The sequence below is a fragment of the Diuraphis noxia genome, unplaced genomic scaffold (genome assembly GCF_037042655.1).
Source record: "Diuraphis noxia isolate RWA-SAM2 unplaced genomic scaffold, SU_Dnox_SAM2 contig0003, whole genome shotgun sequence".
Taxonomy (NCBI): domain Eukaryota; kingdom Metazoa; phylum Arthropoda; class Insecta; order Hemiptera; family Aphididae; genus Diuraphis; species Diuraphis noxia.
In genome coordinates, this window is record NW_028301713.1 from 62730815 (window position 1) to 62746137 (window position 15323).

The 15323-nt window shown below is 24.3% G+C and overlaps 1 protein-coding gene and 1 long non-coding RNA gene across 3 annotated transcripts; one reads left to right on the top strand and one right to left on the bottom strand.

Annotated features, from left to right (window-relative positions):
- Positions 1-1129: 1129 nt before the first annotated feature.
- Positions 1130-14919, top strand: SCaMC (Short Calcium-binding Mitochondrial Carrier). The gene is made up of 9 exons (XM_015516172.2): positions 1130-1573; positions 2034-2160; positions 8918-9005; positions 9086-9197; positions 11024-11182; positions 11409-11666; positions 11727-11894; positions 13625-13772; positions 13840-14919. Exons 1-9 carry the CDS (start codon positions 1373-1375, stop codon positions 14019-14021), a joined length of 1443 nt encoding a protein of 480 aa, XP_015371658.1. The 5' UTR covers positions 1130-1372; the 3' UTR covers positions 14022-14919.
- On the bottom strand, positions 5438-10007 carry LOC149057645 (uncharacterized). 2 transcript variants are annotated; one of them, XR_016190822.1, is made up of 4 exons: positions 9834-10007; positions 9582-9718; positions 9357-9435; positions 5438-6164 (listed from the first exon to the last, which is right to left on the bottom strand). It is a non-coding gene; the product is annotated as an uncharacterized LOC149057645 (long non-coding RNA). The 2 variants fall into 2 exon arrangements; XR_016190821.1 differs by lacking the exon at positions 9357-9435 and having other exon boundaries at positions 9834-9999.
- Positions 14920-15323: the final 404 nt, after the last annotated feature.

Below are 15323 nucleotides of genomic sequence, written 5' to 3' on the forward strand. Positions count from 1 at the left end.
ACTGTTCAGAAAATTTGGGGTTGCTAATTTTGATATTGGGAGTGCTAGCCCTAGCCCTAGCCCCCCCCCCCCCATAATTGCGCACATGAGTAAGTGTTGAGACAGTGTTTCGTCCCAGTAAGTTCATGAATATACTTAGATGAATAATAATATGTTGATTTGTTTTGGTAAGTCCCATGTTTATGTACAATAAATTAAAATAATATTATTCTGTGCTAGATGCTAGATCTATCAGAAATACTATCAGTATTAAAATTACGTTCAATAGGACGTGAAAATATAAAGATATCTTTATTATCTATGAAAAATACATAATTTCACGTCGGTCGTGAAAATAGCCACTGCATTAATATTTTTGTGCATATGATTGCTGGGTCAAATACTAGGAAAATACTACTAACTTTTGCTATGAATAATAACCACATATTCAATTTAGGTTTTAGGACAATCATATCAATAAAAAAAAAATTCCAAATTTTAATTTGATATTTGCAGCGTTGATTAAATATACAATATTATATTATATTATATAGTATATTTAATCAATGTTTGCAGTATTGCTTAAAGGTTGGAGTGAGTCACAGAACAGAATTGATGTGCGATTGACATTTACAATACACAGTAAAATTACCAATTTTGATCACAGTTAAAAATTAACAAAGAAATCAAATTGATGACCAAAAAATATTATTCTGTTACTGGTAAATTTAATTTGCATAATAAATCATAAATTATGATATAATATATATATATAATTTATTTGTTACAGTAATAAAGTGTATAAGTTATAACACTATAACCTATTGTGTCATTTTTTTAATACATACCTAATGACTTATATAATTTAATGATATTTATTTCTAAATGTATTTACTATTTTTTTTGTCTGTCCCGGTTTTGTTTGATGAAATTATGGCAACCCTAATCATAATATAAGTAAAAACTTACTACACAATAAAATTATTATTATCAATTAAATTAATATTGCACATTTAAAATTTAAAAAGGCGGTAAATGCCTTTCACCATGATGATGATTAACGTATTTATTTGTGTGGTATATGGTAACTAGATTGATAAGAAAATTAAGATGATACAGTCTATAATGATACGTTTTGATAATGATGATTTTGACTTTCAAGACTTAAAAACTTGAGTATTGAGTTTTCGAAAATTCTGGAAATTCTCTTTAGAGTTTAGTTGAACATTACTAAATTTCTTAATAATTATTTATCGTTTTAAAATTTCAAAGTTTAATTTATATTTACTCTATGTGAAGTTGCTTGTATCTTTAATTTATTTGTTATGTATGATTCTACTTAGTTTGAGTATAGAAATACAATTTAAGCAACATTTTATTCAGCTAAGTTAATATGGTGAACGCCATAAATCATCATGTGCCTGTTGGCCCTAGTAATACTGAAAGTGTAATGCCTCCTCATTATCTACATGAGCTTCCTAATGAAGATGAACTTCGTTTGGCTAAATTATTTGAAACGCTCGACATGGACAAGAATGGTAAAATCGACATTCACGATTTGTCCATTGCATTGCATGATAAAGAGTATGCTCAAGTAAGTTAAAAAAAAATCCTTTTTTTTAAATGGAATTTAATTTGGGTGACCATATTATAAAAGAAAACAACAGTTTTTGCTTCAATCTAAAATAAAAGAACTCCTAAAATTATTTAATAATTTTTATGTTTTAAACATAACAGCACATGTGCCTCTTAGACGAGGTATATTTTTGTAAAGTGTGGTGATTTAAATAATCATAATTTTACTGTGAGACTTGCCTCTTTTCTATCTCAAACAATTGTTCTTTACCAAAAGAAGGTTTGTTAAATGAAAATATTATTAAGATAACAAGATTAAAATGAGATCAATAGTATCCAATTTAAAAGTTGGTGGACAGGAACATGCTGCTCACAATAAAGAACAATTCTGTTTTAAATTAAATGTATGGTCACCCTAATTTAATATTTTTATTGTTATAAGTAGCTTATTTAATTTGGCATTTTATTTTATTTTTTAGAAGTTTTTGGAAATGTCTGATGCTACTAAAAGTGGTTCAATTACATTAGCTGAATTTATACATTATGTTAAAGAACATGAAAAATCATTAAGGCTAAGTTTTTCAAACATTGACAAAAACAAAGATGGTAAGATGTAATCTAATAAACGCTAACTCTTTAAACATAATGGCAATTAGATTTATAACTATAATATTTAAGTAACTATGTATTGAGAGATTAATAATACTATAATATATTATATTATATAGGTACTAATACTTGTGTTGATTATATTTTGTAGTATGTATATTTAATAGATAAAAAAATACATATTATAATTAATTTTGAGTAAAGTTGTAGGTTGAATTTAATAATTTAATCAGACATTTATAAAATAACAGGTATCTGAATATGCTTTCTAATTTTGAATAATATGTAAATCAGAATTTTTATTACTATGTTTACTATAATTGGTTATAATCAATATGTTATGCTCTGTTGTTAATGTATTTAAAATTGTGTGAATAGGTTTACTTTCATTTTTTCATTATAATTTTTTTGGAATAATTATGTTAGCGATAGTTATCTAGAAAAAATATCCTACGCAAGCTAGCTATTATATATATAATTACATTAAAATTATGTTTTGTGGTAACTTATTAATATCATATTTGAGCATACTTGTGAATATAAACAGTTGATTAATTAGTGTTGATTATAAATAAAATTTGAATTTTTAAAGGTGTATGAATATGCCTGATACCCAAATAAAAAATATTTTTATGAGTTATAAAACTTGGTAATTATATTATATTTTGACATGCTGTTTCATATATAATTTTTATTGAAAGTGTATTTTTTAATTCATAATACATTGTTTTAACTAATTTAGTTATTACTATTTATTTAATAAACCAAAAATAACTGGTAAGGGTTTCAAATAAAAATATAATGAACACAATAACTTATAGAGATATTAACATTTGTTTGTTTTGTTTTAATGTTACTTATAATTTATAACTAGTTTAAAATGATTATTTTTGTATTTTAAATTTTATGTCACAAAATAAGAATATAGTTTATAATTTATTGTTTTTTTTTTATTAAATATTTATTTTTTCAATCTTAATTTCAAAATTTTTATACAGGATTCCTAAGTTGTTGTACTTACAGCAGTTAAAACAATATAAAAATATACAGGGTTATTCTTTTATCAAACAACATTCATTATTTAAAAAAGTATTGACTTTTTTCAAAATATTTTTTACATAGTTTCAAATTGTTAAAAAAAACCATGTTTTTACTAAAAAATTATATTTTTAAATATTTTTTATCCCAATCATTTTTTTAAGTTTTTACTTTTTTGAATGACAACATAGAGTTTTAATTTCATATTCCAAAGCAGAATATTTTTCTAAGTATTTTGAATCATAAAAATCGAATTTAGGACGAATAGCTTATGAGTTATAAGTATTTTAAGTTTAGGTAAGCGGAGTAGTGAACAAACATTTTGCGGGGTAACCTCGTACCACTCCACTCTGCCAATCTAAACTTTAAATATCTATAATTCATAAACTACTAGCGTTAAATTCGATTTTTATGTATCAAAATACTCAGAAAAATATTCCGCTTTGGAATATGAAATTAAAACTCTATGTTGTAATTCAAAAAAGTAAAAACCTTAAAAAATATTTAAAAATATAATGTTGTTATAAAAATGTTTGTTTTTTAACAACTTGAAACCACATAAAAAAATATTTTGAAAAAAGTAAATACTTTTTTAAATAATGAGTGTTGTTTGATAAAAGAAACACGTGTATATATTTTTGTAGTTTTTTCAAAGGCATTAGATGTTCAAATTTTTACAAAATTGGATATTAATAGAAAACAATGATTATAGTTTGCATTTCACAAGTCAAAAATATTAATTACTAGGACTTAGAAAATGTGCCATTACTCTAAACTGGACACTCTATTCCCAGTTTTTGTAACAATGATTTATTACTTATTTAAAATTTAGCGATGACTAGATCCATTTGAAAACTATAATTACAGCAGAGCAATTTCTCAGATTTTCTTTATATTTTGAAATTGATCTAAATAAAGAGTATTTAAAATAGTAAAATAAATTCAATGAGCCCTTAATTGTTTTGGTCACATTAAGTTTCTTCAATAGCTACTTAAAATAGTCAATTCATGTAATTTTCTATGGTATTTATGTATAATTGTATAGAAAACAAACAGTGTAATTCATAAATATAACTTTTAAAACTATTTCTTGTTTAAATTTTTATAAAAAGTTACTTAGGTGTATTTTATTTTTATTTCTTATCATTAAAACAATATATAAAACTTGGTTTTACATTTTATTTTATTTTAAGTAACAGTTACATTCGAGAAAATAAATGAAAAAAAGAAATTTATACTATTAAAATAATAATTTTTTTGCTCCACTTGAAAGCTAATATTGTCTAATAATATTTAATTGATAAATTTTGAAGTTTTATAAAAAAAAGCAATTTAAAAACATAATGTCTAAAATGTTTTATGTTATGTTAATTCTAAGCTATTTACCTCTATATTCACTTATACATTTATAACATTTGATAAATTTCAAGGGATTACTCTAAATAAATATCACTTATTGTTTTTTAAAGTGTAACTGTTTTGTCATTTATAATTATGTTTGAAGCAAGCATTAAACGAAAAATTAAGTAAATTAATTTGGAGAGAGCTAACATTTTGAAATAGTATTTTTACCATTATTAAGTTACAATACAGCAAACGTATATTCTTATATATATATATATATATATAAGATTATAAGGACAAATAAGTAAATTTATTGACCTGTCATAAAATGTAAAGGTAATATTATCTAGATCATCTCAAAAGCATTTGTTATTTAATTTTTATTATAAATAGTGAACATTTTAAAATTGTAATATCTTGAATATTTACCCAAGATATTACTAATTTTAAAATTATTATTATTAAATCCTCAAGTGATGCCTTTCATAATATACTAATATTAATAATATTCTTTACATTTAAATATAATAATTTATAAACCAACTACTTAAAAAATAGATTTGTCTGTATATACATTTGCTATGTTGCTGCTCAGGCATACTCAAGCATCCTGCAATAAAAGATATTATTTTATTTGTTTTGTATAGGTTTTTATCAATATCTGTGTTGTAAAGTACTAAATCAGCGGTTCCCAAACTGCACTAGAAGCACTGCTAGCATAATTTAAAGGCACTGCGGTCTATGTCTCATAATAAATGACAAAATTTGTTTTTTGTCATGTTTTTTATGATATTTACAGCAGGGCACTGTGGCTATATTTGGTGAAAAAAAAAAGTGGCATTGCAGAAAAAAGTTTGGGAACCGCTGTACTAAATATTATACAAGTCAATGGTGGTTTTTCATACATGTTTATTATTTATTTTAAAAATAATTTCAGATGGTTGTTGCTTACATACATAAATACTTAACCAGTCAATAGAAAATGAGGAAATTGTATTTACAATTTTAGTGCTCTTTCAATATATAATGTTAATATTTGTAAAAGAAGTATGCATTATTTGTTTTTAGATGTATTCAAAAGACAGGAAAGGTTTAGCCGCTCCTCCCCAAATTTCTATAGTAATTAAATATAGTAGCGGAAGATAAAATAAGTGATAATATAATAATTAACAAGCAGGAACTGATAGAGTCAAAATTAAAAATATTTTATTTTTTATATTCAAACTCTTATATGTGTCAAGTCTTATCCATATTCCCAGAGCCTGATTAAAAGTAATTGGGACAAACTACAAGGACCTACTTAGAGAAATTAATGTAGTTGTAAATTTAATTTATAAATCCAAATTATAGTGTAGGTATCCATAAATGTTAAGTTCTGTCAAATTTTCCTAACTGAAATAATACAAAGAATTATTTAGTATAGTTTGATGAATTCGTTAACATATTGAACATATTGTGTAATAAACGGTTAGCACAGTTTTTTATTTCATACATTAACTTGGAACTATTAACAATGATTTGCCTTTTACGAGTACAGCCAACAATGATTGTATATTGATAAAATAATCGATTTTACCTGCTGATCTATTATTGGACATAGATTTTGTTCATCAATACAACTGAAAACAGAAAATATTAATGTACTTAAAAGAGGAAAAATATATTTTCAAAAATGATGTATCATATATTTGTTTTAGCATAAAATATTTGAAGTATGAGGCCTCTACATTTTTGGAGCAAATACACTCATTGCACTTGCATAAATCTTGGTCTACTATTTGTCTGATTTGATTATATTTTTGTCTATAGTGAAAACTGTTAATAATAATCATTTATTCAAAATAATGATATTTAAATAATAAAAATTGTTATATACGAATGTTCAAAATATTATGTAGTTCAGATATTAATAATGTATTAATGGAACAAAATATTTATTTTGCAAGTGTTGAAATTGAAATGAAAAAGATGAGTTAAAAAGTCCATTAACAGTCACATATATTACATACCTACTTCTATGAACTACGAATATAGAATCAAATATTAGTTTCGTAGGAACCTGTTGACTTATAGACTTGACAAAAATAGTGTTTATGTTTTTCTCATTTTGCTTCTTAATTATGTTTACCTCAAATATTTAGTGTAGTGGCGTCTTTTAAACTTGTTTTATAAAGAAGTCTAACAAATCAAATTAGTAATTACAATGCTGAATACTAATTGCTAAAATGGAAATTATAATACTATCCAGAGATTTCTTATAAATTACGAACAGATTAAATATTTGTTATTTAGTTTTAACCATTTTTTATTGCGTTGGTTAATACATATATTTTTTGGAATGACAAAAATTTTAAAAATAGAATTATACTGAATTATAATATTATTGTTGTTATAAAAGTCCGACGTCCGCATACAAATTTCTGTACATTTTCACCTACTACCTATATATATTATTATATTCGCCCCCTGCGTAGTTCCGTTCTTGAAAAAATAAGAATTCACAACTTTACCATACATCGCATTTAAAAACAGAAAATACAAAGTATAGGCGGGTATTAAAATAACTAATATTTGTATACGAGTATTGTATGTTCCTTCCCACAACAAATACACTGCACAATGCACACTACACACATCTCTCACTTCAACCAATCTTGTATACACGTTCACGTTGTCACATGTCTACATTGTTTCTAACTCAAAATCTACTAATATCAATTATGATTAGTGCGTGACAAAAATTTAATTTCCTAGTATAGTAATTAATCAGTATGAAATTTTTCAAAATTATAATAACAGTCGTGTTTTTTCACTATAAACCAAACTCTTGTCAGTGTTTAAAATCTGACGAGAGTAAATTCATACACTGTGCTCCCCGTAATTGATGACGCCACTGACCTAGTGTTATACCTATTCTAGTTTAGTTTTTATACTTCCTGGTTGAATTTAAAAAAATAAATAAAAAATATCGTAGATATAATATGTAACAAAGTGTATAATGTTTATAACATTTATATAATATGAGAAAACAAATACATTTGATTGTGCAATGCACATATTACCTTAAACTATATTATAAATCGCCTATTTTTAAACAGTGAGTTGAATAAATGATAAAAATTACTTATTTAATAGCTTATCGAAATTGAATTAACTTAGTACTCCTATGGGTTTGAATAGTTAAACACAATTTAGATGTTTTATTATACATTAATTTAATACTTTATACTATTAAAACCTGAACTTTAAATTGATCTGTATTGGCTTAAAGATTGTGTTGAAAGTTTTATATAATACATTAAACTTAAACTAGTTATTTTGTATTTAAAAATTAAAAACAGCTTTATCATAATTCATCAGTGTTCAGAAATTAATAAAAACTGATATAAGTTTATCATCGAATTTTCTATTTATTTTCAATTCGTAAATTTTATTACCGATTTGTTGCAAAAATGTTGGTAATTTTCTGAATACATTACAATAAAAATATTATGTAGGATGACTAGGACCTAGTATTTTTTTATTTGTCAGTTATTGGGATTATTATAATTATTTTAAATAATAATATAAAAATATTATGTAATGGATAATAATATCGTCGTATTTCGTTGAATATATTTTACCGTAACTAAGCCTTATTGCGTCTAAATAAGTTTACAGTTATGATATTATGATCTATAGATTTATATAATATGGACATATTATCAATTATAAATTTTTAGTTGACATTGTAGTCTAGTTGAAAATTTCAAAGAAGTTTTTATAAATATAAGTTTTTTTAAACTATTCTTTTTAAAGACATTTAGATTCAATAAATCGGAAAAGTTTGTGATAAGGTTAATATTTCAATTGATTGAGTATAATTTTGTAATATATATTATTTATGTCCGTATTATGTAATTCAACTTTAAATTATGATTTATGTAATACTGAATTGGCAATTTAAATTTAAGGTGAACAAAAAATATCATTTACAAAATTATCTTTCAATATTTAAGTTATTACGAAATTATTTTATGGTAAAAACTATGATATTTTATTGTTTAACTACTATTATTACAAATATGAATAACATATATAAACCATTTAAAGTTTAGTCTTTGTTTACCTATATTATTGAATTTAGAATTTTAGTTGTATGATAACTAATACGCTTACGCATTTAGTACTGCGCATTGCGGATATTTATATGTATCAAAGCAAAAGGAAATCTGCACTACTTATTAAAATAATTTAGTGTTTCTGAAATGTTACATTTATATTAACTTTTCCCATTTAGTCACTTTAAAATTACGATTTTTTTTTTTTTAAGTATTAAAATTATAATTTCTTTTTCAATTTCATTTATATATAATTCCTATAATTTCCTTAGGGAAAATTGATCGATACGAGCTTATAAGAGCTTTTCAAGAATTAGGAATTGAAATTGACGACGCCGAAGCTATAAAACTTCTTAAAAGGTAATTAATTCGAGATTGATATTTTAAAATAAATTAGGCTAGCTTATGTTTTTTTTATAATATATATATATATTCTTTAGGATGGATAAAGATGGAAGCTTAGAAATTAGCTTTGAAGAATGGAGAGATTTTTTACTTTACTGCCCCTTTACAGACTTACATGACTTAATCAAATATTGGAGGCATTCAACTGTAAGTATGGATTCTTTATAAATTTATTTTAAGTGATTGAAGTTTATTATTAATCAAAATCATTAATTTTACGCGTAATCATTATTTGGAAAGTAATAAAAACATAAAATTGAGAAACACTTAATAGTTTTAACTTTAAACGTCGCCAATGTTATGTACCTAGTTCGATAATTATACGCTTGTATCACGTGTGTGACTGCCCCCGCCAATTGACATTCAGCAGCGTTCTGATTTAGACCTGTGCAAAGAATTATTTTAGTAGACTGGCTATGCGATGTAGTGAATTTTATTCGCGTTTCTATAACTATTATTATATATATATTTTAATTTTAATAAGAGCGTTAATTATGGATACACATAATTTTAAAATATTAAAATACTTACTCGAACAAGACGAAATTGATGGTTTATGTAATTTTGATTATGAAGAGAATTGTCCCTCGTGCTGTGATATTTATAAATCGTATTTAGAACTTTATAAACAAATGATTTCAAACAAAGTAAGTACTTGAACAAAAATGCTGTAAACAAAAAATCTTATATTAAGATATTAAATTGATGGTGTTTATATAAAATTTTTATTAATTTTTATTCGTCAAATAATAATAAATAGTTAGCTTAAAATTTGAATCTAACATTTGTTGTTATTATTTCCTTAGATAATATGTTATTTATCTTTATTTTTAAAATATTGTAATATTTTTTAATAAGGTATTTCATTGAATAGTTTTTTACCAAATATAGGTAATATAAAATTAAAAATATATTTCATGATGGTTTTATAAATTAATCTTATTTACGCACATAATTTTAAATAAAAATATTGTAATGCATTGTTAATAGCTTTATAGTTAAATAGTTTCTTGGGACTTTGGTCTACTGTTAAAATATGCGATTTTATCAAGAACTCTTCCTTGTTTATTTAATTGCTTTCAATCTTATCAGCTGTAATAGATAAATGAATACACTGTATTATTTCCTATTTTTTAACTTAACAATTTTCATGTTTAACTGTATTATAAACTACATATTTATATTAAAATTATGAATAGTTAACTATTATAACATGTTCCTAATCCTATTATTATAACTTTTAACATTTAACAATTAAAATAAATTTGTAAATTTTATTTATTTTTTAATTATATTTAATGATGTTAATGTTTTGAAACGGATTAATTTGAAATTTAAACAAGATTCTAATATATTGCTAATAATGTACTATGCACTTGGCAGGTATCTGTAGGTTGAGCTCTTTTAATCCAAGGTCAAAACAGTTTTTTTGTTTGACACTATTAATAAAATATAATTAACAAATAACTAATCTTCCTAAGTAATTTGGGAAAATTCCAATTAGATTTATGTCTTACTGGATTATTATAAGAAAATCTAAAATACATATTTTTTACCCAATATTTGTATGATATAAGATTATTTATTATTTATGATTAATAATTTCTAATAAAAACTATATAATCAAATAAAATTATTCTTTTAAAAAGTCAACATTTGGAATCATTTTTGTGTTATACCTATATCTCTAGTCATGGGCGGATAGGCCATTTTTGGCCTACCGGAAAATTTAAAAAAGGGGCCTCCGCATGAAAAAAAATTTTATAATACATGATATTAAAGGGCCTCATTACCGAAATACGAAGGGGGCCCACCGGGAAATGCCCGGTAGCCTGGTAGACCCTATCCGCCCATGTCTCAAGTCACTTTTATATTATATATATATACTATGTAGATTGTATATATTCTAAAAGAAATCAATTTACTGTTATTACTACAAAACATTAATCCTAAAATCATTTAAAAATTTTTAGTTTATAGACATTGGAGAAGACATGAATGTACCAGATGATTTCACCCAAGCTGAGATGATAACAGGGATGTGGTGGCGGCATCTTGTATCTGGTGGTGTAGCTGGCGCTGTCTCGAGAACTTTTACTGCACCTTTAGATAGGCTTAAAGTATTTTTACAAGTAAGGCAGTGTTAACTCATTTAATTGATACCAAAATTATCTATATTTTAATCTTAATTTCTACATTATATTTTTACATATCTTTATATTTTAATTGTAAACTAAACAATAAATCTTCTGTTCATTTGAATTGAAATGGATATGAAATATTACCAATAAATGTTTTTGAAATTATGATTATGATAATTATTAATTTACTATAAAAATAGCTTAAAATGTGTCTTAGGTATACGGAAATCAACATAGCAATATTACAACTTGTTTCAAAAGCATGTTAAAAGAAGGAGGCAAACGAGGCATGTGGCGTGGAAATGGTATTAATGTACTCAAGATAGCTCCAGAGTCCGCGTTTAAATTTATGGCTTATGAACAAGCTAAACGCCTTATTCGGGGTTCGAGAACTAAAGACTTAACAATATTTGAAAGATTTATGGCAGGATCACTTGCAGGAGGTTTTAGTCAATCATTAATTTATCCCTTAGAAGTATGCTACTTTTTTGTTTTTATAATTAGAATTTATATTTATGTTTTTTTTCCCTTTTAGGTTTTAAAAACAAGATTAGCCATTAGAAAAAGTAATCAATACAAGGGTATATTTGATTGTATTCAAAAAATGTATTACCGTGAAGGTATGCGCAGTTTTTACAGGGGTTATGTACCCAACCTTTTAGGTATACTTCCGTATGCTGGTATTGACCTTGCAGTTTATGAGGTAACTATCTTTAAGTTTACAAGGTGATCCATTTAATTGTTTACATTCATTATTTTTACATAATTTTTTACTATTGTAGAACAATATTTGTCTAACAATTTTTATCTTTATAATTTTTATTTTTTTGAATTACAACTTAAAACATTTTAAGGGCATTTTTCTTCATTGTGGCACCTTTTATTATTCTACTAAATAGACTCTGTTATGGTGGAGTTATATGTCCTATTAGTTTGGTTCTTCTTGTTTTTTATATCTTCAGCAAGCTTCTAGTTTAGCCAACTATTTGAAAAACTTCTTAATTCATTATGCATTCTGTCCTGTATATTTTATGCATCCATCTGTAACACCATCAATGTGCCACATTCAAAATACCTTTATTAAATTTTTCTTCACTTTTATAATATAATAATAATAATAAAAAAAAAACAATATTTAAATTGCAAAAATAATAATTATATTTAAAGTCGATGAGTGGATGAGTAGTGGTCAGTGAACCATTCTTTGGGAGTACTCCTATGAAAAATTTCTCCACTCATCTAAACTTAAAATATTTTCAATTAATTAACTACTTATTCAATATTTGTTATCAAAACACTTTAAAAAAAACTTACAAAATGTTAACAATATAAAGTTGTAAAATATTGTTTTGTTTGACAAATAAATATGTTCAAAAGTTAAAACTTTTAAAATAATGACTGCAGGGACTTAAACATATCACCTGACACCTAGAACCTAATTTTGTTTAAATAAAATCTATTTCAGAAAATGTCTGAACTGTTTCTTTCTTTGACCCATGTGCTACAAAAAATTTGTGTTCAGAAGAATCAATTTTGTGTTGATTGCTTTGATATCAAAGACCTATCATTAAACAATAATGTGGAGTATTATATGTTTAAACATTGAATTTCTGTTATGATTTTTCAATTTGTATGCAAGTTATAGGTCTGTAAAATATTATACTTTAGAAATGCTCATATATCACAGACAAATTAAAATATTGTAAAAAAAAAAAAAATATAAATACTATTAATGTTCTAACTTTAAGATTTCACCATACAATATTTGTTCTTCTAAATGCAAAATTTTTCTAAATTGCATATGAGTCATTTTATAAAGAATAAACAAATAGTGTGCTGGCATCCTTTAAACTATTAAGTTTGAAATTCAAAATGTATAATTTGATAAAACTGCTTGATTTAAAAATGTATTTGAAAAAGTAAAATATTTCAATAAGGATTAAAATATCATATAATAATTTCTTGTGCTATATTTTTAAATATCATATAAAGCATATTTTATTTCAATATTATAATATTATTGCAAGTGTTTAAATACTTTAAATTTGTTAAATTTATTTATTTACTGATAATAAATTATCATCCTGGTTAGCAGTAGTTTGGCTAAAGAGAAAATTGAGAGGCAGCTACGTCTTCAATTTTTTTAAGAGGAAGGTAGGATCAAAAATGGATAAACATTTTTATTAACTAGTATTTAACATTTATTACAACAGGTACTTAAAAATATGATAGGAAATGTCTCTATTGGGTTTGGATGGAATATTAAACTTTCATATAAAATTTTGAACTTGTCAAGCCATTGATGGTCGATATACAATATTTTGTAGTCTAATGATTTTTTTAATTCATATTTCGACTAATAAAATTTTGGTAGTCAAATTATTCATAAAAACTGCATTATTTTATCAATCATATTCTGTTGTTGTTTTGTAGACATTAAAAAATAATTATATTGCTTCACATAACAATGGGGAAAAACCTGGAATGCCGTTATTGTTAGCGTGTGGTACTGTTTCTAGTACTTGTGGCCAAGTGTGTTCATACCCTTTAGCTCTTGTCCGTACTCGTCTACAGGCACCTCGTAAGTTATTACTTATAAATTGTTTACTATTTCATCGATAATTTTCATTGATATATTATTGTTTCAGATTTAGAAGGTCCTGATACAAGGACAATGATGTCAGTATTTAGAGAAATTTGGGTAAAAGAAGGTATGGTTGGCTTGTATAGAGGCATAACTCCAAATTTTATGAAAGTAGCACCTGCTGTTAGTATAAGTTATGTCGTTTATGAACGATGCCGTGAAGCACTTGGGGTTACTATGTCGTAACATAAGTTATTTTAACTTCTTTTTATTTATTTATCTCTTGACATTCAATATTTCTCCTTCATGTTTTTAAAATATTATCTTAAATTTTACAAACATTTATTAATACATTGGTGATTAAATTTTGGGAAGTATGTCTTAAAGAAAAGTGATCTGAAAGGGTAGAAATGATAAATTACAGACATGGTTACCATAGCCATAAGGATAGAAAAAATATTAAGTTTGATTATTAACTGTGTTGAGAACATGTCGAATGCTAACATAAATAATATTTATATTATAATTAATAATTATCCTAATATGTAATTATGTATTATCACAATGCTTGTTTTAAAAAAACTTCTTGATATTGTTACCAATCAAATTTAGGCTCAACATAATTTAATAGATTCTTGTAAACTTTTCTTAATTTTTTTGTCTTTTATATCAATCAATGCTTTTTCTACCAACATTCCAGATGCAACATAATTTTTCCAAGATTAAAATAAAAGTTTATTTTATGAAATCCAATTAAAGAGATTAAGTATTGTCTTGAAATGCTTTGACCTGCCTGTTATACATTTAGAATCAGTCATCATATTAAAAGAATACTCTCAAGGTTAAAACATTTATTGTAATTTTTAACCTAATTTTCTTTTTCAACAATTTAACTGATTTAATTCAACCCCTAAAAAAATTGAGATATTTTTTTATTTTTTTTTTTCAAAAAAATTGTTTAAGTTTGTTCCTAGTCATGTGTGACACTTGTTTTGTAAAATATTGTTGTTTGTAAAACTTTTTGTTCTCTTTGTTCAAAAATAAATGTTTTTCAATTTTGTAAACAAGATTTATCTTATTGGTTTTTTTCATGAATAATTTTTACTCTCCATTTTGATGAGTGTGTACATATTTTATTAATTGTAACTCAATATTACACACGGTGCTCAAATTAAACTAAATTATTAACCTATATTGAGCAATAAGTGTCAAAAAAAAAAATGTCTTCTATATATGTTTAAGCATATTTTTTCTAATAATTTATTTATTTTTGTGCTGTTGAAATAATTGAAGCATTAAAAATATTTCACATTTCACTATGTGAAAACTTTTTATCGTCTTAGCAAAAAATTATTATTTAATATACATTATACATAATTTATGTGTATCATTCCATTATCATATAAATTTATAATAATTATGAAGAAGTTTTTAAATAATTATTTTAAGTGTTATACAAATTATAGTATATTTATTATCTATCTATTTGATATTTCTTAGATTACAAAGCATTATTTTTAATACTTATATTCATATAAAACGACTATA